This window comes from Rhipicephalus sanguineus, chromosome 11, assembly GCF_013339695.2.
Source record: "Rhipicephalus sanguineus isolate Rsan-2018 chromosome 11, BIME_Rsan_1.4, whole genome shotgun sequence".
Classification (NCBI taxonomy): domain Eukaryota; kingdom Metazoa; phylum Arthropoda; class Arachnida; order Ixodida; family Ixodidae; genus Rhipicephalus; species Rhipicephalus sanguineus.
Window position 1 is genome coordinate 69,725,318 of NC_051186.1, and position 23,516 is coordinate 69,748,833.

Genomic DNA, 23,516 nt, shown 5'->3' on the forward strand with positions numbered 1-23,516 from the left:
GTATGTTTAGGTAATTCGATATCTAAAATGTGTTATATATCGAAAATATATTCGAGGGATATTACAACTATTCGATATACGCAATAATTCGTTATATGCGTGTTCGACGGTATCTCAAATGAATGTATGAGGATTTACAGACTATGACTCATACGTACCTGAAAGATACACGAGATGCATGCAACATACATGTGCACTGTGACATGCTTCTCCGTATCTTGACACTTTTCCAAAGATTGTTCGGTGAATGTACATTGATTCAGTGCGTTCCATTCTCTTATTCACTGGGGACCAGAAAAATGGAAGATACTGTTATGGCAAAAATGCTCTTGAAGTTTTCAGTTGTGCTCACGACACACCTTTCTAGCATGAAAGGTTTACCCTTGAACACGGAAGAAAATTTTATTTATGTTACGTGAAGAAATATAAACATCGCCATCCGATTTTTTTAATGGGTCATGCGAAAGTTTTCCTTGAATCTGTGCATTGCAGTTAACGCCAGTCTGCCATACAAAACTCAAGTTCTAAACTGTAGCACGCAAGTGAAGAGCGGTGAATGTGCAGTATGTATAATGTCATTTGGCTCACAATAGCGTAAAGGTGAGATGAAACCTCGCCATCAAGTTTCATCAGGTGTCGTACTTACCAATACAGTCAAACCCGGATATATCGAATCTGAAGGGGATCACAGAAGAGTTCTGTATATAGGTAATTTGGTATATAAAATATTTTATATCCCCTTCAGGCAGGAATTATGATGGACTGTCTGAAAAATGCGTCAAACTCGCATAACATAATTCCAACGCACTCAATATTAGATCCCGAGAAAGAAAATGACATAATATGTTTTGTGTGAGTTTCAGTAATTAATCATAATTAGCACGTAATTAAATATCTAATTTATTCTGCAACCAGTCAGGTTTAATTCTTGCATAAAAAGAATCAAATGTTTGGCTCAAAATGAATGCTCTGTTTGTTTTATGGTTGTATTCGTTTCGAGCAAAATATTACTCTGGACGTTGAACATGGTAGTGTTTCTAGCAAAGGGATCCTCAGCAGCAATAAGCAGCCCAATGAAGTTAAATGAGTGCTAGTTGTCCACCCAGGAAGCCAGTACAAATGTGTACACTGCGTTTCAAGCCATTTGAAGAAACACGCAGTGCGTGACGCCCCTCCGGAGTTGATGCATACAATTGTACAGACCGCCGCTGAAGGGGATATATTGATTGAAAATATATTCAAGTGGATATTAATCTATTCAATATACACAGTAATTTGTCATATGTGGGTTCATCTGTACTCCTTGTATATATGTGCATCACATAGACAACATTTCTCAGTGTTTAACTTAGCATCATTCAGTCCACAATCATCGAAGCTTTCAACACCTGTTCGCTTGAACAAATGCTTTTAATACATTCGCTTTGCCCCATGCCATATCATGCTGGAAACGTCTTCTAAATACAGAGTTGTGTGCAACCCTGATGCATTCCAATAGGAACTGCACTTCTTGTTTTTATATTGTTTCTAACTTTTTATTTCTTTTGACGTTCAAATAGTGACGAATATATAGCCATTGCATAACATTGTTTTGATATGTATTAATGGTCTTGTTTGAGCACTTGTTGAGTGAGGTCTTGTATATAAAAGCTGCCATTTACTGCTAAATTCCTCTATTTTTTTTGTTGCCTAATCAATAATAACCCAGCATGACCAGTGCATTTAATAGATTTGTTGTTTGCTTTGATGGTGTACTGACTACTTGTATGGCAAGCTCGTAAAACATTCACTCCGTGTTCTTGTTAAATTCTGTATAACCCGCTTCAGATAATGCTTCAATGGGAACCTAGGTTGTACTTGAATAAATAAATAAACATGCTGGACTCTATAGCTTCTGTAGTAATTGAACGCTCTAAACTTTTGAAAGACAGGCACAACTTTATCGCGCACACATGCATGGAAAAGACACAAGGGATCAGATAAGAGACCCAGTGCTGCTGATATTAAAGATGGGAATCAAGACGACAAATTTCTACGAACCAGGAACAGTGAAACAGCAGCAAGAAGGCCATCAGTAGCAGTGAATACCGAGTGTCAAAGGTAACTGTCAGGTGCGAACGAGTCACTGACGATACGAAGTGACACTGGGATGCACGAACACTGTTGGATCTTCTTTACGCACAGGTTCTTCTTTAGGCTCACCTAGTCATTTGCCTATTGCCTGAGGAATACCATCCCATGCTTGGGCTACCTTGTTTTGTCTTATCTAACCTTGGCTTTGAATAGAAGTACACGTTGCTGGGCTAATCGGTTCATGTTCAAGTACAAGCTACAAAAGTATGGCTGCTTTTGCGCAAGGAAACAACGACGGAAGGGGTCCAGGACCCCTTCCCTCGTTATTTCCTTGCGCAAAAGCCGCCATACTTTTGTGGCTTGTACTTGGCTATGAATGAAGGAGAATTGTTCAAGGGGCCCATTTCTTTGTTCGACGTAACCAAATATAAATCCAAAAGAAAAGCCAAGTAAATCATAGGGGGACACTATTTGTTGTTTTTAACTGTAGTGTAATAGTTTTGACAAATTAAGAGGAACTAAAGTGGACGAAAAAGCACCCTTTCCGCCGGTGGGATCCGAACCTACAAACTTCGAATTATGCATCCGATGCTCTACGAATTGAGCTATGACGGAAGACGCTTCTCTCATTTTATTTTGTTGGGTGTTTACGGGTTTGTATTCCCTGGGAGCGTTAACCAGCACCACTAGTAGCCATGGCGGCGTGCGCGGAACACTCTTTTTGCTAGGAGGCGTTGCGTTACGCATGATCTTTGCACAATGTGGCAGCTGACTAATAAACACTCGCATGCCACCTGAAGGCATTAAAGGGGTACTGACACAAAAATTTTGGCCTCGCACTTTTTTGCTGCATTGTGTTGCTGGGGGCCTGTTAGTCATAACACGGCACATCGTTTGCTGCAGCGCGTGACAGACAATTAATCACAGGCTCCTCATTAGCGACCAGTGTCAGTTTCGGTTTCAAAAACGACAAGCCTCCGGGTGCTACTATCACCACCCAGCGGGTGCAGCGTTCAATCACGTCGGCACACAAAACTGTGACGCAGTTCCACGCGATTCGCGAGCAGCCGCCGAGAAGTAGGCTGCTGGAGCGAACGTGGCAAAAAAAGAAAATGGCGGCTATGACGTCATCATAACTTGTTTCAGCGTGGTCACGTGAGGGAAGTAGGGGGTCACCGAGGGTCTCCTTTGAGGGTGTCAATAGCCCGAGGGTGTCGATTGCTCACGCATACTTCAAAATTCATTTAAAATACCTTCCAAGCTATATTCACCGTTGATATTTTGCAGATGATATACGCATGTTCACGGGACTCGATCCCGCAGGCTATCTCGGCCACGAAATTTTGTGTCAGTACCCCTCTAAGTCTGCCAGGATGAGGCTCTGTCTAGTGACCCATGGGCAACAGAACCTATCCTCCAAAGATGTTAGATGTGCTTGCCGGAAATATAATGGAGCTAAACGCATAAAAAGTGGGTACGCGCCAGGGCTGGCGTTTTATAACTTTCTGCTTTCATCAGTCATTTCAGTTTCCATCAACTTGTCAGCTTTCAGTTTCCACGACATTCTTTTCTTATCATGCTTTGTGCTTGCAGTGGCTGAAGCTATGCTGCGGCATAGGGTGATATGACTGTGTTTGATCCTTATTTCATCATCATTTCATTGCAGCTAAGCAGCACAGTGCCGGGCAGCCATGTCGTCGGCCAAGTCGTGCGCCAACTGCGGCTGCAGCGAGATTGACATCGATCCGAGCCGTGGCGATGCCGTCTGCACAGGTTGTGGCTCGGTGCTCGAGAACAGCATCATCGTCTCGGACATCCAGTTCGAGGAAAACGCACATGGTGGCTCGCGAGCTATCGGCCAGCTTGTCCTGGATGGTATGCAGCTTACTCCCCTAAACTGCAAACGCGTGAACAGAGTACTGAAACTGAAATTTCGTGTGCAGCTCACCGTTTTTTTTTTTTTGCTTCACTTTATTAGAACTATGGAACCATTTTACGAAGTTCTTCGAATGCAGGAAAGAAATAATAGATTAAACTTTTGGTTAACACTTACCAAACAGTCAAATATGTATGCTAAGTGCAGCAAGGGGCCACCTCTTGGTGTAGGACGTTTAAAATTTAACAAATTTTCTCTACGTGCAACGAATATAGACAATTACTGGTCTAATAGTATCATGAACCACTAAAGCATGCATTGATAAGCCTGGTGTAATGTTAGAAAGGCACACAGGTGTCAGCAGAAATGTGACGTGAAACCACCGCAACCATTCTTTCTTCTATCGCTTTTGGGCTTCTCTACATCCAACTTTTGTGCCGGGATAATTTAAGTCCATTACCATCGCTTTTTTCAAACCACACAATGCTGTTATTCTTACTCAGGCGAATTCAGCGCGACATAGGCGAAGACAGGAGACACAGATGGACAAAAACGAATGCCGTGTCTCCTGTCTTTGTCTACGTCACGCTGCGTTCGTTCGAGTATGTAGCAACTCACTCAAGTCAAGGTATTGCTGTTATTCTTGCCTTCTCTTGGTTATCACACTGGCCTTTAAAGCTCTTGACAAGACTGTGACAACGCAGCTTTGACCAAAACACTAACACTTGCAATGGCACGTGATATCACGTCACCCCTGTCCCTCAGTTTTTGTGACAAGCCGACGTAGTGAAATACGCCCTATACCAAGGTGCCGCACTCCATGTGGCACACATTTTGGCTTGCTTTCACTTTGTTTGAATAGCCATTTAAATAATCATTCATTGTGCTTTTAAGGAAACCCAGCTTGATGCTGCGTTTTATGAGGTATACTCGGTAGCATACTCCTACAACATGGGCAGCATTGCTGTACTTTTGAACTACAGCATGCCACCCGTGTAGTTTAGCAGTTTGTAGAAATAAACATCCTGCGAACTCCTACAGAGGTGATATAGCATAACTTTCAAAACCGATTGCTTTTACAGTACCGCCCAGGAAGACATGTACGCACTGTGAACAACACAAACTTACGAGCACACGTACCTTTCACAATGATGGTGGCGGTGGTGGTGGCGATTTTGACACAGGCAGGGTTAGCCTGGCCTACATAGCCGGCAATTGCTCTGCCTGAGCGACTCTTTCCACGCAGCATGTCTAGCCATACATCACTTAAACCTTCATTATCTGCTGGTTTTCATTAAGGTTGTGCCATCACTTAAACCTGTCTCTCGCAGAAAACGTGAAATAATAGCATCCGCTTCCTTGCGAATAATCCGGACACCTTCCGGAAACAATCTCTTCGCAGCATCCATGGGGAAACCCTCCTTTCTTCATCTTGTCTATTCATCTCTCCCTTTCGGAGCATGAGCACTTGCAGCACCAGATGTAGTGGTCTTCATTGCAACTTCATTGCACTCAGTACACAATGGGGAAGTAGCGCCCCCTTACTTTAAACCACCGTGCAGGAGTGTAGGCCGATCATGTTCTAACTCTATACAGCAAGGTTGTGACTCAGCCCTGTGTCATGAGCGGACTTCGTTGTACCTTTCACATTGACTCATGTGTCTGTTACAGAAAGTGTACGCGTACAAACTACTATTTTTTTTTCCAGTTTTGTTAAAGGTGCAGCGAGCTTTATTTTCTTCCATAGTGACCCCTTTGAAGTGACCACTCATTGATTGTTTTTTCATTCTTTTATTGTCTCAGGGACCAGCAACATCCATCTGAGCGGATTCCGCCACGGCACGGGGAAAGAGTCCAGGGAGCTGACGCTCATGAAAGGTTAGTGGGCCCACAGTTCTTTTGTGCGCGCTGCATTGCTTCCGTGTGTTGTGCGCACCTATTGGACAACGAATACCTCAGTTCCTGAACTTCAAAAAAGAAGGAAGAAAAGGCGTACTGTTTGGGACGCCTTTCTGTTGCGCAGTGATAATCGACGTCCAACCTGCTTGCGTTTCCAGTCCTGAAATATGTGTGTTCGCTAGTTTCCCACCAGGGAATGCTGCGTCGCAGAGATGACACGCATGCCATTAGTGACCTGAAAGTACCAAGCGTGCGCATTACTTAAAGCAAAAAAGAAAGAAAAGGTACACAAGATAAACGAAGATTATTTTTGTGTAACAGAAGGGTGCGCCCTTCCTTTTTAGTGTGCGTTTGTGCCAGAGTAAAAGAAGTTCCACGACTAGCACTCGTATAGCCCAACTACTTGCAGCACGCATCAGTCAGCGTGGTTTCAGCGTACACATCTTGCGAGAATAGCCTTTCAATCCTTAGCCGGGGAATTAAAGTGCACACAGTGCAATTTCAAGAGCATTGGTGTGCGATATATCATCTTTCACAGCTGCGACGTTCTTTCTAGATGGTCAATTCGTATCTGCCACGCTGGCCAAGTGCTGTGGGATTGTTCGATTCGCATCCTCTTAATGCAGTGTTTCCCCTCGTTTCTCGATCCGCAGCGAAAAGGAAGATCATACAGGTTTCAGAGCGCCTGCGTCTCAACCAGCACTGCATTGACATGGCCTTCAACTTCTACAAGATGGCGCTGCAGAAGCACCTGACGCGGGGCCGGCGAAGCTCCCACGTGATTGCGGCGTGTGTCTACATGGTCTGCCGCATCGAGAACTCGTCCCGTATCCTTTAAAAACAAAAATTATCGAGGGGTTTCACGTAGACCGCGATATGATTATATGCCTGAGGCAGGCCGTAGTGGGAGACTCTGTATTAATTGCGACTGCCCGGTGCTCTTCGACATGCAGCTATATATAAAGTACAATGCTGTCATCGCATTTCGTGTCCCCACTGAAATGTCACCTCGTATCTGGGGATTGAACCGGCAGCCTCATCTAAGCAGTGCAGCACCACACAACTGATCCATATCCTTTCTCCCTGCCCACTCGATGGCTTACGAGTTGTCTGCAGTTGCTGGTGGAATCTAATAATAGCTCACTTGTTAAGTGGTTGGGATTAAAGGGGCCCTTGCAACACTTTCTTTAGCATGGTCAGAAAACGCTGCCAATCGGTAGTCGAGGCTCCCGAGAACACATGAGCCAAACATTATAGCGCACCACACGGCCTGGAATTTACAATGAATTCTCGAAGTTAGCTGGAAATCACTCCCTCTTCTCTCGACAAATGATGCCATAAATTCAAATGGCCGCGCTATAGACACAAAGTCCACGGTCATTGGCCTGATCTGAGCATCGGGAGCTGCATAGTTCTCGCGGTCGTCAGCGGGATGCCACCACGTGCCTGCACACGCGCTTGTGAACAGACTTAAACTAAGCCGCAGCGTTCGAAGAAAAAAACAAAACGGAAAGAAAGTACTCAAGCTCATGACATGTGCTGACAAACGGACGTAGCTTCTTGCCCCCTTGTCATCCATCCCCTGCGTAGCTTTCAGCGCGCTGGTATAAAAGGAGAGAGAGAAAGTGCTTAAAGTGTGCGAGAAATCCGTGTAACTCCACTCGTGCTTGACGGCAGTCGATTTGTAATGCAATAAACTCCTTTAATGAAAACCATTCAATGATTACATGGAAAAGTGTTGTGGGGCCCCTTTAAGACAGCACAAGGTGTTGGTGATGAAAGATATGAGAACAAGTCTTGCTATCTTGCTTGCAATCTTGGCCCTGCCGACATCTAACCCTTAAAGGTAACTTTGCAGTTTATATAATTATGGAAAAAAGTTATGTGCTTCTTGACAAAACTGGTACTTCAGACATGCTCCTCGACCTGAGTGACGTCGTCCAAGTCAACGTCTACGAACTGGGCAAGACATTCCTCAAGCTGACGTCAGCCCTCTGCATCAACATTCCAGCAATAGGTGAGCTTTTACTGCCTCTACTGAGGACGAACCATTTGTGTGTTGAGGAAGGTGCATGAAACAAGCACGTCATTGTCATAAGGTTCATTTTTCCATCAGTATGTTCACGTCTACAAGAAAAATGCAGCTGGCGATTAGTAGCTGCTAGGGTGTGTGGTCCAGGAGGGGGTAGCAGGTGGGATGAGCATGCCACCCCTATCCGACGCCTCTGTTCACATAGTACGCCTCAGTGGTATGGCCGGTTTGTTTATACCACTGTTAGTGTACACCACAGTACACACGGCTGTGCTGTTATTACGCAGCGCACATGAGACACTTGCTGCGCGAGCAGTCCACGTTTTCCAGACATGCGCTTCGCTCATCTTCTCCCTCCGTGGTACACAGTTTCCTTCCGATTCAATGCCTCGCACGACAGCGGATGCCAACAGAGTGTTGTTTTTTCACCGACACGAATATTTGCTATGATGGAAGGGATCATAGTTACCATTAGGAGAAACGCACATGCACGAACGTACCATTCAGCATATTGAAAGTGTCAGTGAGCGTTTCTTTTTCCACATATGTGTAATACTGTCGTATAGTACTTTTGCGTGGGATTTTCTAGTGGATGTTACGACTATTCAACATATATAATATGTGGGTCTATCAATAATTTGATATACCTACCTTATACCAGGGTTGAACTGTATAGCAATCATATGGACGCTCCGGACACATCCACATCGCAAATGATGTCGTTGCTGTTGTGCTGTTACACTGCAATGTTGCACAAATGGCTCGCATGTGGAGTCCTAGAGGGTCTCCAGAGTTGCGGATCGTGGTTAACTGTAAAGCCCAACACGAGAAAGTGGACGTATTATAAAGCGATATGCTCAACTGCCAAGGTGTGGCGCAAAGGCAGCATTGTGCCTTCCCCTGCTGGAGTTAGCATTGCGCATACGCTGTCAAGACACTAGCGTTCCTGCTGGGCTGCCGTGTGTGTGCTGTGGGTGTTGAGCCTTGTGAACCACTCTGTGAATAAACCTTCCATTCTGTATCTCTTTCTTTATACTTTTGTGAATACTCACTAGTTAAATAAGAAATGAGCAGAATATTTGTGCTTGTTTCAGCTTGTGAGCTGTTATTAATATTTATTTACAAATGTGCACATTTCACGGTACGTTTAGATAATTTTCGACCGTGCTAATCTGCACTAGTTGGAGCTTAAACTAAGGAAACTGTACAAAACTGGTATTTTCTTCAGCTGCATAAAACTTATCGTACTATCAGTATGGTTGTTTCTATACCTGTCTGACAACGAGATATAGAAGTGGTAGAACCCCTCTTATACGTTCCTCACTTACATGTTTGCCTGCATGTAACGTTTCTGCCATCTGGTCCCAGCAAAATATCTACATACACCTATGTACTAGAATCTCCTTTTCAAATGTCGTTGCCACAAGGTTCCTGCCTAATGCATTGTGAACTGTCGCTGCACTGGATTGTGCTGAGGAGGAACATCAATGAGTTTAAGGCTGTATGTTATGGGAATACTGCCAGAGGGAACGCGGCAGAGAAGGGACAGACGATGACGGTGTGTGATTTGTGGTGCGTGCCGTGGTTGGTGCTTGGGGCTGGGCGCTGCCTGTACGCTGCTGGGGTGCTATCGCGTAGTGGTGCCTTATGCCTTATTCTATGCTGTTCTTATCATCCACCACTCGCGGCAGGCTGACCCCGGTGATAACGAGAGGCCAAGGGGCAGCCACACTGAGCGCACGTAGTATGACATTAGTAATGACCTGAGTACTCCTCGGTAAAAGCTTTCTCGCTCTGGGCGTTCTTGACGTCCAGAGCGTCATTGTCGTCCCGGCTCACGCGGATGTTGTACTCAAGCGAGCGCCGCCGGAAAAGGCCTCGAAAAATGCCGCTCGTGTACCACACCTTGCTTTCAATCGAGTTGCCCGTGTGATACGCCCCCTGTGAGCTCGACTTGGGGCGTTCTGCTCGTCGGTTATGTGCTTCTACAGCGAAAGCTGTTATGACATCATTTCACCGGCCGTTTTTGGCACCGTAGTTGTCCGCCGCTGCCGCCGGTATCCGTAACCAGTATCGCTCAAAATAAGAAAAGAAAACGAAATAAGAAAAAAATTCCAGGATGGAACGAGGTTCGAACCTGGGTCCTCTGCGTGGGAGCCCAGTATTCAACCTCTGAGCCATGCCGGTGCTTGAAACTGCTTTGCAAAAGGGTCCTATACAGGCTTCATGTCGGGAAGGAACCACATTAGCATATGCAATATAGCGTGGTAGAAGAGTAAAATAAGCACCAAGCGTCGCACAATGCGAATTCTGTAACCAGGCGTCACACAATGCGAATTGTGCAACGAGTAGCTTGTTGAATGCTTCCAACCCATTACAAAGGGCTCTGTCATAATTCTTCGTCGTCATCAGGCACAGCATCAACAAAGTGCGCATAATGCCTTTCATGCGTTTAGCAGGTACCACGGCTCTTCGTAGAATGACGAAAAATGGCACAGTGCCTGCTGCCCTACTTCTAAAAAATTACAATGATTTATAGCGTAGTGGGTTCCTCGCAAGTGCATTTGTATTGGTTGCCAAGGAAGCCCATAAGCGCGAGATCCATTTCCTCGGGGTCTCAGTAAAGTTCTTCCCGCCCCCCCCGTCTCTCTCCCACGCCAACGTATGTTATACAGCATGATGGGAGAGGGAAATAGCGACCGGGCGTCACCCAATGCAAATTACATAACTGGTGGGCCGTTTAAAGCTTCCAGCCCATTACATAGGGCTAAGCCATAATTCTTCATCGCCATCAGTCGTCGCGTCAACAAAGTGCGCATAATGCGTTACAGACGTGTAGCGGGTGCTTCGCTTCTCCGCAGAATGACGAATAATGGCTTAGTAGGTGCTTCCCAACTTCACAAAAATTGTGATTTATGTAGTGGGTATCTTTCTAGTATACTTGTATTGTAGCCCCAAGAGAGCTTACGATTGGCTCTAGAAACGCGGCTCTTCCAGCTTTCGCTGTGACTGTGCTGCGGTTTCAGCGCAGGCCTGGCGTTTTTTGGCAGTCTGGTGCCGTTGCCCCGGCTGGCGCGGTTGCCATACTCGTGCGACCACTGCCAGCAAACACCTAGAAAAACTGCGATTCTGCACTGGATCTCGTTCCTCGTGTGCCACCAGTTGCTCAGCTTCGCTGGTCATTGCTGTTTGCAATAATAAAGCCACGCCTAACTTTCTTTTTCTTTTTTTATGGTCTTGTGAAAAGCATACTAGAGGGGCTTTACTGTACATAGTAGCACTGTTGCTAGTGTGCCGAGTGCTCAAGTTTCCCCTAAAGTCTTCTGTCATGGAAGAAGAAAAAAAACGCACGCAGAATCTTGTTTTGGAGTTGTCTGAGTGCTGCATAAGTGCAGAGTTTTATCACAGGTTGTGGCCGTTCTTAGAATGCTGTTTCCAGGTGGCACCGGCATGGAGTCTTTTGCATTTATTCCTGTGTTCGTCAGCATCTGGAATGGCCGCCTCTGAAGGAACATCTTGCGACCACTGAAACGCAAGTTTGGCATTAAATTTTCACAAAGCATAAAGTTTTCTGATGTGTGTCGGCAAAACGTGCGTCATCACAGAATTCAATGAAGCCTTCTTAGAAAGTGTTCTCCTCCTACGTTTGTTTTGCACCACGAGTATAACGCAATTTATGGCGATGATCGTCTTACTTGACAGAGGGACAGATGGCTGGACGGACAATTGTCTTGTTGAGTCAGCATCGAAATGCTTGCGCACTTGAAGGAACAATAGCGCACAAATTTTACATCGTTTTTTTTTTCTGTTGCAATAAGTAGCTAACGACCCACTTATCATGGCTGGAAACCTCGTTTTCAAGCACGCGATGGTTGTTTGTCAACAGTTTTATAGCGCCCAGTCGCCGTTTTGGTTTCAGAGAGCACTGGGACAGGTGGGACCCAGTGGGGTTGTTGTGTAAACGCTACTGGCCACATGAGCACACAAAATAGTGAGCACCGCGTTCACAACTCTTTTCAATGAAGGCTTCCTGGGTGCTGCCATAATCCCCTCTGGGCAGTTCTAAATATGCGTGATGCCCCAAAACTGCACTGCCTTGGCAAGGACGTCAGCCTCATTCCCGTGCCAGTCCATAAAGAAGGTGCTCCCTCTTTCCGTTGAAAAAGTCTGCTAGGAGGGAGAGCGCTCGCAAGGAGCATAGCTGCCAATGCAAACATGTGGTGTAGGTGGTTGATGGTTGTTCACATTGGTACCAAGGTGTCGATGTCGCAAGGTGGTGCGTTTCACGTGCAGTTGCACGACACGTGCTTCAAATTTATCTTAATTACGTTCTAGGCTGTATTAGCCACTGGTATTTTGTAGATGACTGGCGTGTCCATCCAAATCTATCCCTTAAGTTATCTTGGCTTCAAAACTTTGGTTTCAGTACTCCTTTAAAAGGTTTTTGGCCTCCGACTGTACGTTAGTCGTGCACAAGAGGGGAAAAAACACAGTAAGAAAGTTCTGCAGGCTGTACAGAGCATTTATTATTGCATTCTTTTGGAACGGCTCGGTTCAGTCTTGGCCTTTTCATTACAGCGGGCGTCTTACTCAGGGGAAAAACAGTCAACGGTGCATAGTTGAAACACGTGGACAGCCGAACAGTTGGGGCCGCTGCCACAGGCGTCCACCGAGAACCTTTGCTCGTTTCACACACTGAACATGAGGTTCGGGGCTCTTTAAAAAAACAAACAAGAAGAAGCGTTCCGTCGAAAAATGCAAAAACAACCCTGATCACTACTGCAGCTTTTGCATTTCCGCAGAGTTTTCGAAAAGCCTCTGGTAGCTTTATTGCAAAAAAGGCATCGTTTTAGATGCTGCAGTGTCGAAGTCGGTGCATTGCCGGAGGCATCCACCCCTTCCATCAGGAACTACGTCTGGGTATTCTCAAGGACTCTTACATTTTACGCGTTTTTATGGCATAAAAAAAACTGGAGGAAGAAGTTTTCGGGCTTATAGCACGAATACTTGAGTTGCGTCCTATGAAACACCACAGTCACAGAAATCACTCACAGGTGTTTGGTCTCTTAGAGACAAGAAATATAGAAAGGTCTGAAGTTTTTGTTGCGAGTGGATGTACTGGGGGGGCTGTGATCGAGCTGAGGGACTTCCGGTGTGGGAGACGACACCAGTTAGCAGCAGTAAAGCAAAGCTAATGTGTCGAATTTCCTTGTAAGACCTGGTAATTAAATTAACTTTGTCTTTAGTTACGTTCTGCGCTAAGGTGACCCTCTGGCATTCTTTTCAGTTAGGACGTCTTTTGTCCTCGTTTCATAGTATCCAGTGCATGAAGTAAAACAGCCACCAACTAGCTCAGTTCATCACTCTCTTGATCTTGTCACCACTAACTGGAACTTCCAAAAGTAAATCATCGCCTCGTGAAGACGATCGTCTGAAAAGGACTGTATTTTCCCTGTCAACAATGAGTCTCCTGTCAACTCCGACGGCTCGTGGAAAAACCGGCCAACTGTCATTCGGGGTCAGTGTCCCGGATAACATATTTTTTTTAGGAATGGGTTTGAGACAACAATTTCACCACACACCCCATTGCGGGCAAACAGAAATATTGCAATTCGGCACACAGACATGTAAAAAAAAGAAAACCGACACTTCGCCACAAAAAACAAGGATGGTCACAACCTTTGTGGACATTTTCCTCAATGCGTTGCTTCACATATTAAAAGGAGCCCTGCAGCACCTGCCGAAGTTGCCATAGAATGAGCTTACCGTTGGACTCTTGTGGCCACGTGAATTTCCCCATCCACCTATCCATCTAGTATAGGTGGAGTTATTGCACGCGTGCTTTCTCTCTCTGATGTGACGTTGAGGTGAAGAAAAGACGCTATTCCTGCAGCCCCAGTTGCGAGTGCAGCTCGGCGTCTCGCGTCAGGGTTTAGAGCATTCTCTCTTCTTTTCTTCTTGACCGTATTGGTTGTTACTTCTCGCTCAGACATTCGCAGTGCTGGCAAGTTGACGCCCCATGGGCGGCCGTGGCACCTAGACAACACAGCACATGGCCCACGAGATTGTTTGGGCGTTCGTGAAATAGGCCACTAGCGGTCGGTTTTGCTTGCCGCGTTGTTGCAGGCATTTGCCAATGAGAGAAGTTTTGAACGTGAAATTGTAAAAAACTTTCTCACTGCGTATTGTGCAATGATGTCTGGCTCGCACGTTCACAGGAGCCTTAACTGCACATCAGCGTTTACAGACCACGTTCAAAAAGTGTTGCAGGACCCCTTTGAAAAAAATCGACATGTTCCAAGAGCGATCATTAGAGGTAAATATCTGTTGAGCTTGCAGGAGCGGTCGAAAATAGAAACAAGGTTTGGTTATCTTGTGGCGACCTTCTCACCACTGGTCTTTTAAAAGTGTTCAACATTTTATACACAGCTGCCCGTGTTCACTACCAGAGATGAAATGATGTTCTGCAGTTTAAAGCGTGAAAACAGTGCCGTGGATTTTTTTTAAACATATATTATTCAAACAGAGCAATGAGTACCAAAGTGTTTTTTTTAAATGAATCTTTCATGATGCCCACACCGATAAGTATGTTATGTGCATAAAGACACCACGCATTCTTATCTTCATCCTCTTTCTTCACTGCCCACCTGTACAATTTCACATAGCTCTTTTTCGGCCGAAAACACATCGAAGCAGTGATAGCCGCAATGTTATTTATAAAGATTTGACGATGTTCCTGCATAATCTTATTGCATTAGGATGGATGGTGATAGTGCCAATGTCTTTAGTAAGCATTGGTTTCTAGGTGTTACGGCATACAGTGCAGACCGGCACACAATGCTACAATGGAGGATCAAGTTATGAAGACCGTCGCGCTCATGTTCGGAGAATGTTCATTCGGGCGAGATGTGCGTTCATTAGGGGCCAGAAGAGATGAGACGCTTTCTTTAAAATACAATGTAGAAAAACATCTGGGTAAACATATTTTTGTACCCCTATACTAGGATAAAAGGGAGCTCAAAAAGTTTTAAAAGTTATTCTTAAGAGTCATGTAACGTCACTTGACTTATACGAGTCAATATCGTTGTGAACGAATCGCTAGCCGCTGAACACACCGGTACACGTTGGAAGAGGTTCCGTTCTGCAGCTTCTCTTCAATATTCTTGCATCCTGCTAGCAGTGGCTTTCTTTATCTAGTACGTGCTACCCTTTGCGATTGGAAAATTAATGCAAAACTTGTTAATCTGACATCGTTAAACAATGCATGCAGTAAGTAGCGTAGAAAGCCTGCCTCCTAGCTGCACTACGTCCTACTCGGTATGTACGCTTACACGAGGTTATTAAAAATAGCTACGAATTTCGTGACGGATCACTCGAAAACTACGGGTTATACAAGCGGCAGTGAGCAAAAAGGCGGTGTGTGAGTCGCAAAGCACAGCTAGCTGCAACGTCTTGCGGCCCTCGCGAGACTAACGTGGCGCGCCCGGGGTCGAAAAGAACGGCCGGCGCTCGTTTTGAGCACTGTTCTCAGCAACGCGTGAACGCGCGAGGTATTGCGCGCTTGCAAAACGATCTGGACATGGTAACGAGTGTGGCGTTTCTACAGAATACTTTGACTGTTTAGGTTGCTACAAGCTCTCTTATTGGATCTACTTTGTTGCCAGGGCATTTTTATTATTTTTCTTTTTTTCTGAGGGTGGGGGAAGGGTGTTGATGCAAACTGAAGAGCGTGGCGCATATAATGTAACTGGCGTTAACGTTAACAGTCGTAAGCGGAGCGTCAGTTCTTCGGAGCATTCAGAGACTCTCTTTCCAACATCCACTAGACGTAGCGATCGGAAGTATTTTCACTCTACTTGCATGCGAAATAAATATCTGCTCCGTTAAAAAAGAAACTCCGTAACAATGCAACCGTTGCCAGATTGCTTGCACGATGCCTTTAGGGCAGCCTGAGGCATCGACCAAAAGGCCTCCCGTCACATCACGTTCATCCTTTCCTCGCGAGCATTTGGAAACTGGCTAATGCGAAGTCTTTTGTACCCGGATAAACGCGAGATAATATCGCTCGACATTGTCGTGGCGGAGCAGTTTCCGTTACCCGAGTCTAACCGGCTTTGCCGAGCAAAGTGGAGACACCGCGGCGACATTGGGCTGCACGGGAGGACACTGTGGCAGCTAGACACTTTTCGTAACAATCCTTTCGCCACATAGCTGCCCATGGGACATCACATGCAGTAAATCAGCTGCGCCTTTTTTTTTTTTAAGTTGCATCCGTAAAGGAAACATCGTGCGGAGATATTTTAAGACAGAGTATGAAGGGGAACGCCACGACTCGTCCGTCATGGCCGTTTTTCCCGTCGAAAACTGTGCTGCACGATGGTAACAGGCTCCTGCAACCCCTTACATCGTCAGAGAATTAAGACAAGAAAGAGTGCTGCGCGTAGTAGATGCCAAAAATGGAACACTTTAGGGCAGTTTTACATTTCTGGACAAGTATGTATGAAACCAGCATCGCTAGGAGCAGGTGCGGTTCTTCCACGTCTTGGAAAAGAATGAGAAGGGCACACTTCAACAGTGGGAGCATTGGCTGCTGTGCTTTACAGCATGGATTCAGTGGCACCAAGTTCTCACTTGAATGTTCTGTGACTTGCTTTTTTTTATGTGAAGTAAAGGGAAATCAATCCTCTGTGTCATTATTGCATCATCAACCATCTTGCGAGTAGGTGTGCACTCGTGTCCAAAATTTAAGTGCGCAACGAAAAACTGTAATCTTCAAAAAACTTGGTTTTCGCTCCTCGCTTCTTGGTTCGATCTGTCGTTAGCTGCCCCATTACCACAAAACACGACATTTACCACACACAAACACACACAGGTTAAAAAGAAAAGTAAAAGAAATCCGTATAGAATTGGGCCCCGATGCAAACTCGTTTCGCAGCACAATGCAACTCTAGCCAAGGGACTATCTGTGGGTTGCAAAGGTCGCTACAACTTTTGGGCAGTGGTCCAGAGGAGTCCAGAGAAGCACCTTGGAGTTTGGCAGGGCAAGTTCTGTGCGGGCACACTGATTCAGCCCACTTTGAAAGAGAGAAGTGGGCACTTGTATTCCTCCTCAGTGGTGCACCTTCTGTGAACGTCCACTCAGCTGGGGATACAACGAAGTGGGGTGGTCCGGTTTGCCACGAGAATGTTGGTCGCTTAGGTCACACGTGGAGAAAACGGACAGGTGTAGAGTCGCTCGTCGACCTCGCGCACCATGAACACCACCACCGGCGTAGCTACGAGCCGTGTTCCGGCGGATTGGCCGCCCCGTAGAAAACAAGCTCGGGGATCTGCCCGCCCTGGACTCCCGTGCCGTTGGTCGAGTCCGAGGAGCTCTGGAACTGGAACGTGACGCTGCCCACTGACACCTCGCTCATGCCCTCCTGGCCAAAGTAGCTGAGCTCCGAGCCCTCCAGCACGGCCGAGGCGGTGTAGTAGGTGTCGGCCTCGATCTGGACTGGGTGGTCGAAGTACACCCGAAAGGTGCTGCTGGACCCGTCTGAGTGGAAGCGGGTGTCGCACTGCGCCAGCGCCTTGCCACCCCGCTTGAGCTCGATGCGCGAGCGGTATTCGCACGCGCCACTGCTCGAGCCGTACAGGCCGAACCCGGCCAGGAAAATGCGCTGGTCTGCGCAGAACTGGACGCTGTCGCACCGGCCCCGGTAGCGCCACTGGTTGCTGCGATAGGCACACGACTGGAACCGGCGGCAGACGCGTGTCGGCAGGCCAAGACGTGGCTGGATCGGGAACGGCACGGCAGGCTTGCGGCTCGCCGCGAAGTGCAGGAACATGTCGGCGGTTTCGCGGAGAGTCAGGACGCCGGACTGAGCCGCGCCGTCAGCAAACTCTTGAAGGGACATGGAAGGGAAGCGGACGAGGTACAGCGCTTCCCCTAGGCATTCGCGCCGGTTCTCAGGGGTCGGTTCTATGCCACGCCGACTGCACTCTGCACCGGCCCAGGCGAGGGCCGCATCAAAGATGACTGCCTCGCGAGTGTTCAGCGATTCACGCGACAGCACGGCCTCCAGCGTGGGTCGATCGACATCGGGAAAGCCGTCGGAAGAGAGGGCGAGGGCCGCCTGGGCGTCGATGATCTCCCAACAGCGTTGGGCCAGCACTGGTTCTTCGAAAAGGCGGCTCTGACTGAGAAGGACGCAGGCATTTCGAGCGGTCAGGCTGGTCTCCAAGTAGGCAACGCAGGCCCTAGCAAGGTGGGGGACCAAATACTTTTTGGCCGCGTACAGTGTGGCAAGCACGGTGTCTGCCTCTAGCGTGATGTCATCGCAGTAGAGGTACCTGCAGGAGTGAAAGACCCCGTGAGGAAAGCCCATCGACACGTGATGTGATAAGGTTGAAAGTCTCTTGGAGCGTATAAAGAAAGCTTGCTGTTCAATTTTGATGTACAACAGACAACTCTAAGAAATTTGTAAATCCTGCGTTTGCTTCAATATCAAGCGTCATAGCTTTTGTTGAGACAGTATAAAATATTCTGATAATCACTTGTGCAGGAAGCAGCAATACTAGCTTGGTCTACTGATCTGTTGGTTGAATGATCAAACATTTGGCTGACCGATTATTTAAATAAGGGCCACCATTAACGAAGAGTACATTTAGCATGTACAGACATCTCAACACGTTCACGCATTGCTCACTACACCGCTCCCTTGAAAAATTAATACTGTGGCCCTTCAGTTGCTACGGTGGCTCTCATTACTTTAGCATGACCTGAAAGTCTAGAGCAGCAAGTCATCTTCCACGTAAGAAAAGAACACTGACCTGAGGAGTACGAGGAAGGCAGCCGGCTCCACGTCAGGTATTTCAATATCCTGACCAGGCGGTGCAGCCTAGTCCGCCGTAGAACATGGCGTGGAACACCGAGCTCCCCGTGGCGAGGACGTACCGGTGGGCCGGCACCACCTGCTGCTGCGGCCCCTTGGGCCCGACCAGAAAGCGCACGTCGCTCATGAGTTCGTTGCGAAACATGGCTGCGTTGCGCTCCCGCACACTCGCCCGCGATGCCTGCCAGTTGGGGTCCCGGGTCTGGCCGGGTCCGAGCCGGAGCGGCGCGCTCAGCGAGTCTCCAATCGCTCCGCCACACGCAGAAGACGATGATGCGGATCCATTGCTGGAGCCGCCAGGAGACCGCAGCGGTCCCGGCGGCGGGCTAGGGCACTGCAGGTAGGCGGGCGGCGGGGACACCGAGTACGGAGGCGGAGAGACCGACTGCTGCGGAGGCTGCTGCGGCGGCAGCGTGGGGCTGGTGGGTGACTGTGCGCCGCCCCCACCACCCAGCTGCTGGCCTGCTGATAAAATGAGATAGAGGGAGGGGGGAGTATGGGACGCTTATAAACCCACAATGGAGCGTGGAATGTTAGAAGTGCCCATGCTTGGTGCAATACAACTCTATGTCAAACAAACGTGCAGTCCAATAATTGTAATACTTAACCAGAGAGCATACTTAAGCATAGATGGCAACACTAGAGCTCTCTCTAGTGTTGCCACAGTATTGGTGCAAAGTGTATCCACTTGGAAACAGTTATGCAAGCGAAAAATAACATTACTTGAAATGAAGAAATTATATTTGTGAAGGAATGCGTTTTTCACGTCATTCTTCAGTACTGTACATCTGTATGAGAGGGGCATGCAGTGGAAGTTGAGCTTGGAGATTTTTCCTTTTGTGTAGACCTTACGGACATGCAGCTGACATCGGGAGTTTGTGGATTGTGGAATCTGAGATGAAGTTGAAAAACCTCTACAGGCTAAGGCATTGCAGGCTGGTATTTATATAGTTCCTGGCCTGTGTACTAGCGTGCGCACTGAGCATATTGAAAGGTCACAGAAGGCTTCTTATGGTGGCTGTGCATCTTGGGCTGCTTCAGATTTGATGTCATTGTGTTCACCCGCAGTGGTGTAAACCCATAAAAATCACAAGGGGGACAACAAAGACCTTGCTACGGTAGCCATTTTGTTTTTATAAATATAGGCATTTATTTTTAACGATATAAAAAATTCGAATCATGCTTTGAAATAAAGAACGAGGCTGGGTTCACATCTCATGGAATTGTATTGTGCTATTGAGTCTTCTTGGAAACAGGTCGAACGGCAGTTTCAGTTTCGATGCGGTCTTACAGAGCTGAAGGTATTGAACACATTAGGAAAATTTTTGCAGCGCAAAATTACACAGGGACGAGAAGGGAGGACACGACACATGCGCACGTGTTGTGTCCTCCCTTCTCGTCCCTGTGTAATTTTGCGCTGCAAAAATTTTCCTAATGTCTTACCAACAAGGCCGAATTTCTCCCCTTGTATTGAACACAGTTGCCACTACAAAATAGGCACACATTAAAAAAACTTCAATACGAAATGTTTTGTACAGTATGTGTAGTGACCACCTGGAAGATCAAAATATGCATTCCACTAGCATAGTCAGGCTGTACGATGTTTGAAACATAAATCTCAAAGGGGGGACACTTGCAAGGCTGTTCCCCTTCCCCGCCCACCGAGCCTGAATACAAGGGAGGTCAGGACCCCACTGAACCCCCTCATACGTTTTCATACATAGGTGGTCACCTGTTTAGGTGAAACACTACTGACGAGTTTGGAGTCTTTCATGTGGCCATTAGCAAGTTTGTGAGTACCGTACTCTTGAAAGATGGCATGGAGGTATTACCATACAACGCAGTGTATGCTTTGGCATCGTCAGCGGTGATGATTTCGCGCAGCAGAAAAAAAAAAAAACCCCACCTCGATACTCCTGCACGCGGTACGTCCGCCTTGCGCGAACCATATCTCTTCTTTTCACTCTGTTGTTGTTGTTGGCCTAAATCCTCGCGTGCCGTTCCTGATGTCGATGTCCCGAAGGTTCATCTTGCGCGATGACCGATGGCTGATTGGCGAAGAGGCGGGCGCGGTTTTGCAAATCCTCGCAACAGGTTCGCAATCGCGGGATTAAGCTTGGATTAGCGTGGTTTCGAGAGAGAAAACTTTCACACTTTCACTTTTCATATCGGGGTCAAATTTCTTCACACGCGTGTGACACGTGAGGAAGAAGCAGCAGCTGAGCTTCTCACGCCGACGAAAAGCGAAAACTGGCGCGTGGAGAAAACAGTTTTCGCTGGAGGCGTCGCAAGTTAGGGAGGTCGTCTTCACGCACGCTTTTTCGTGGTCTTCGTTCTGACCGAGTCGTACGTCGCTCGGGGTCGTCACGAAAACCACTACAACCACTCTCGAAAACACTGATAACAACAACACATAGGAGGAAGAGATAGCACGGAGATTTCTTCGCAGCGCGTTTTTTTCTCAACGCTTTCCGCGGACTTATCGGCAGCACCGATCGAACTACGTCGCGAAGGCAACTTTCGTGTAACGCACTAGGCACGTGTGTCACCTCTGCGAGCTGCTATCTCGCAATCTCCCGGCGCGTCCGTAGGTGTGCTTACGGAGACACCCGTCGAAAAAACACGTTTCCATTTTAGATAGCTGCTGCTGCGTCCGACGCCTCTTCGTACGCACGTCTATGCGTCGTAGGTTGCCACCGCGCCATCGACACCTGCACGGATTAGCCGTTTGAAGAGTCCACTGCACGTACGGCACACAACTCGCACCATTGCGTAGTGTTTACTCAAGCAAACCCGGCCTAGACGAGACACGTCCGGACTCCGGGGTGGCGTTCTTCGTTGTTTAAGCGATCAAGGTCGCGAATAGATGAGTCGACGCGATGTGCGACCGCGGGTGGGCGCGTCGCGTCAGCGCGTACAGCGTGAGTGAGCTCATTGCGAAAGGGAACTAGGAAAGCCAAAAGGCAGTATTGCGGTCTCCGTACGACACAGTGGACGGTGTGTCACCGGCAATTTACCCGACGTTGTAACGTCTGCGTACGCTTGCAAGCCAGCAACCATGTATGCAATACCGTTTATGTAGCATGAAAAGTTTGTCCCGTGCAACGCAATATCTACTACAACAGAATGACGTCCCGCCAATTTTCTCAAATGTACTACGAGAGCATGCATTTGGACCGTGCATACGAATGTCGCCGTATCCGACGTTTGAAACATATCCATGTGTACGCGTTACACAAATGCGAGTCTGTAGGTTTGCCTTTGGAATCCTAGCGACGTTGCAACTACGGACGATATAACGACGCTCGCAAATGGATCACGCGCGCGAGTACGCTGGCTCCCGAAAAAAAAAAAATGTAAATTTGCGAGAGCGTATGCACCGTGGGTGAAACGTGTACGCACGCTGATGCGTTTGCGTTGAACTCGTACAAGTGCTCGCCAACGCGTCTCATAGCTAGTGGAGGGCAAACAACTTCTGACACTTTTCGGAACTGTTTTACTTCCTCCTGCAACGCGTCGCCGCCATTTAGACGTTGGTTTCAGAATAGTGCGGAGAAGCAATGCCTCAAAAAGGATTGGATCGAGACGCGTACTAAGTATTTTTTTTTTCTTTCATGGGAGGGTATCGTGAACTGACGTGAGAGATTTTAAAAGGAGACATCGTATACCCGAGGGCTACATCTCCCGACGTTTTAAAGACTCTGGAGTCTCCGTGGTGGAACATACTACGGGATATAAAATATGACGAATAGAGAACTGAGGTGTAGCGTAGTGTACGCGGTTAACAGGACGTAAGAGCATTTAAAAGGCGGCGGCGTCTACTAGAGGGTGTAGTGGTGCGTCTCCCGAGGTTTTATGAGACCTGGGAGTCTTCGGGGGCGAAACAACTACGAGAAATAAAGAAAATTACGAATAGGGAACCGAGGTGTAGTGTAGTGTACGCAGCACGAGTGTTAGCACTCACCGTGGAAGGTCCACTGCTTTGCCGTCGTGACGCTGTTGTTGGACTCTTCGCGTCGTCGCGTCGCCCTTGCCGACATTTCTCGGCGAGACCACGACGCGATTCCTTCCTTCGCGTCGTTGTAGGACACCACACGTCTTCAGCGATAACGTAGTAGATCCATGGGAAACGTCCCGATGCCCGAGACTTCGACGTCTAGAGAAGAAGGGGAGCGGGCTAGAGCGGCGGTGTTGTCGAGCTGGTTTTGGTTTTCTTTTTTGCCCTGCGCACGGCTGCGGAGGCCTCCTCCTCTCGCGGCCTTTGCGTTGTTGCGGCTGTTATCGCTGTGTTGTTTCTTTTTGTTGTTTATCGCTTACACGCCCGGAAACCAGAACCAAAACCCACAATGCAGCGCGGCCGTATCCTCTCCGTGCGCCCGTGCCCTCCTCGCCCGCTAAACTCCCGTGTTTGGTGCCGTGCTCGTTATATCGCTAATTTTGTGGCTTGCAGCGCGTTGACGTTGAGTTTTGTCTTGCGTTAAAATTTTCACTCGCGATGATGCAGTAAATGTTCTCCTGAAAGCGCTATTTGAATAGGCTACGTGACTGCGGCTTCTGTATCTGTCTCTGTGAGAATAGTAACCATGATAGAGGAATAAGGACACTTTTGTCCGAGTGACGTGAATTTGGCTCCCGCAGTAAAAATTGTGATCCTTTGGCTGTCTTCACATAAACAGCAGGGGTTTTTCCCTGGCTGAACGTATCTCCGCGATCATCTGCGAACGCTGAAGTGATCTCGAAGGCCGTGATTTCAATAAGA

General features: G+C 47.5%; 2 protein-coding genes across 3 annotated transcripts in view; one reads left to right on the forward strand and one right to left on the reverse strand.

Annotated features, from left to right (window-relative positions):
* Positions 1-23,516, forward strand: part of LOC119373948 (transcription factor IIIB 90 kDa subunit) — a 55,343-nt gene that overhangs the window by 1,307 nt on the left and 30,520 nt on the right. For both annotated transcript variants that reach the window (XM_049411306.1, XM_049411307.1), the window contains exons 2-5: positions 3,740-3,948; positions 5,753-5,827; positions 6,502-6,675; positions 7,761-7,865. In XM_049411306.1, coding sequence (XP_049267263.1) covers positions 3,765-3,948; positions 5,753-5,827; positions 6,502-6,675; positions 7,761-7,865 — 538 coding nt within the window. In that variant the 5' untranslated portion in view covers positions 3,740-3,764. The remainder of the gene's footprint in view (positions 1-3,739; positions 3,949-5,752; positions 5,828-6,501; positions 6,676-7,760; positions 7,866-23,516) is intronic.
* Positions 12,403-23,068, reverse strand: LOC119373949 (BTB/POZ domain-containing protein 6-B-like). The gene is given in 4 exon segments (XM_037644011.2): positions 12,403-18,215; positions 18,696-18,763; positions 18,765-19,219; positions 22,722-23,068. Coding segments are annotated over 4 exon segments (1,659 nt in total). The 5' UTR covers positions 22,798-23,068; the 3' UTR covers positions 12,403-17,155.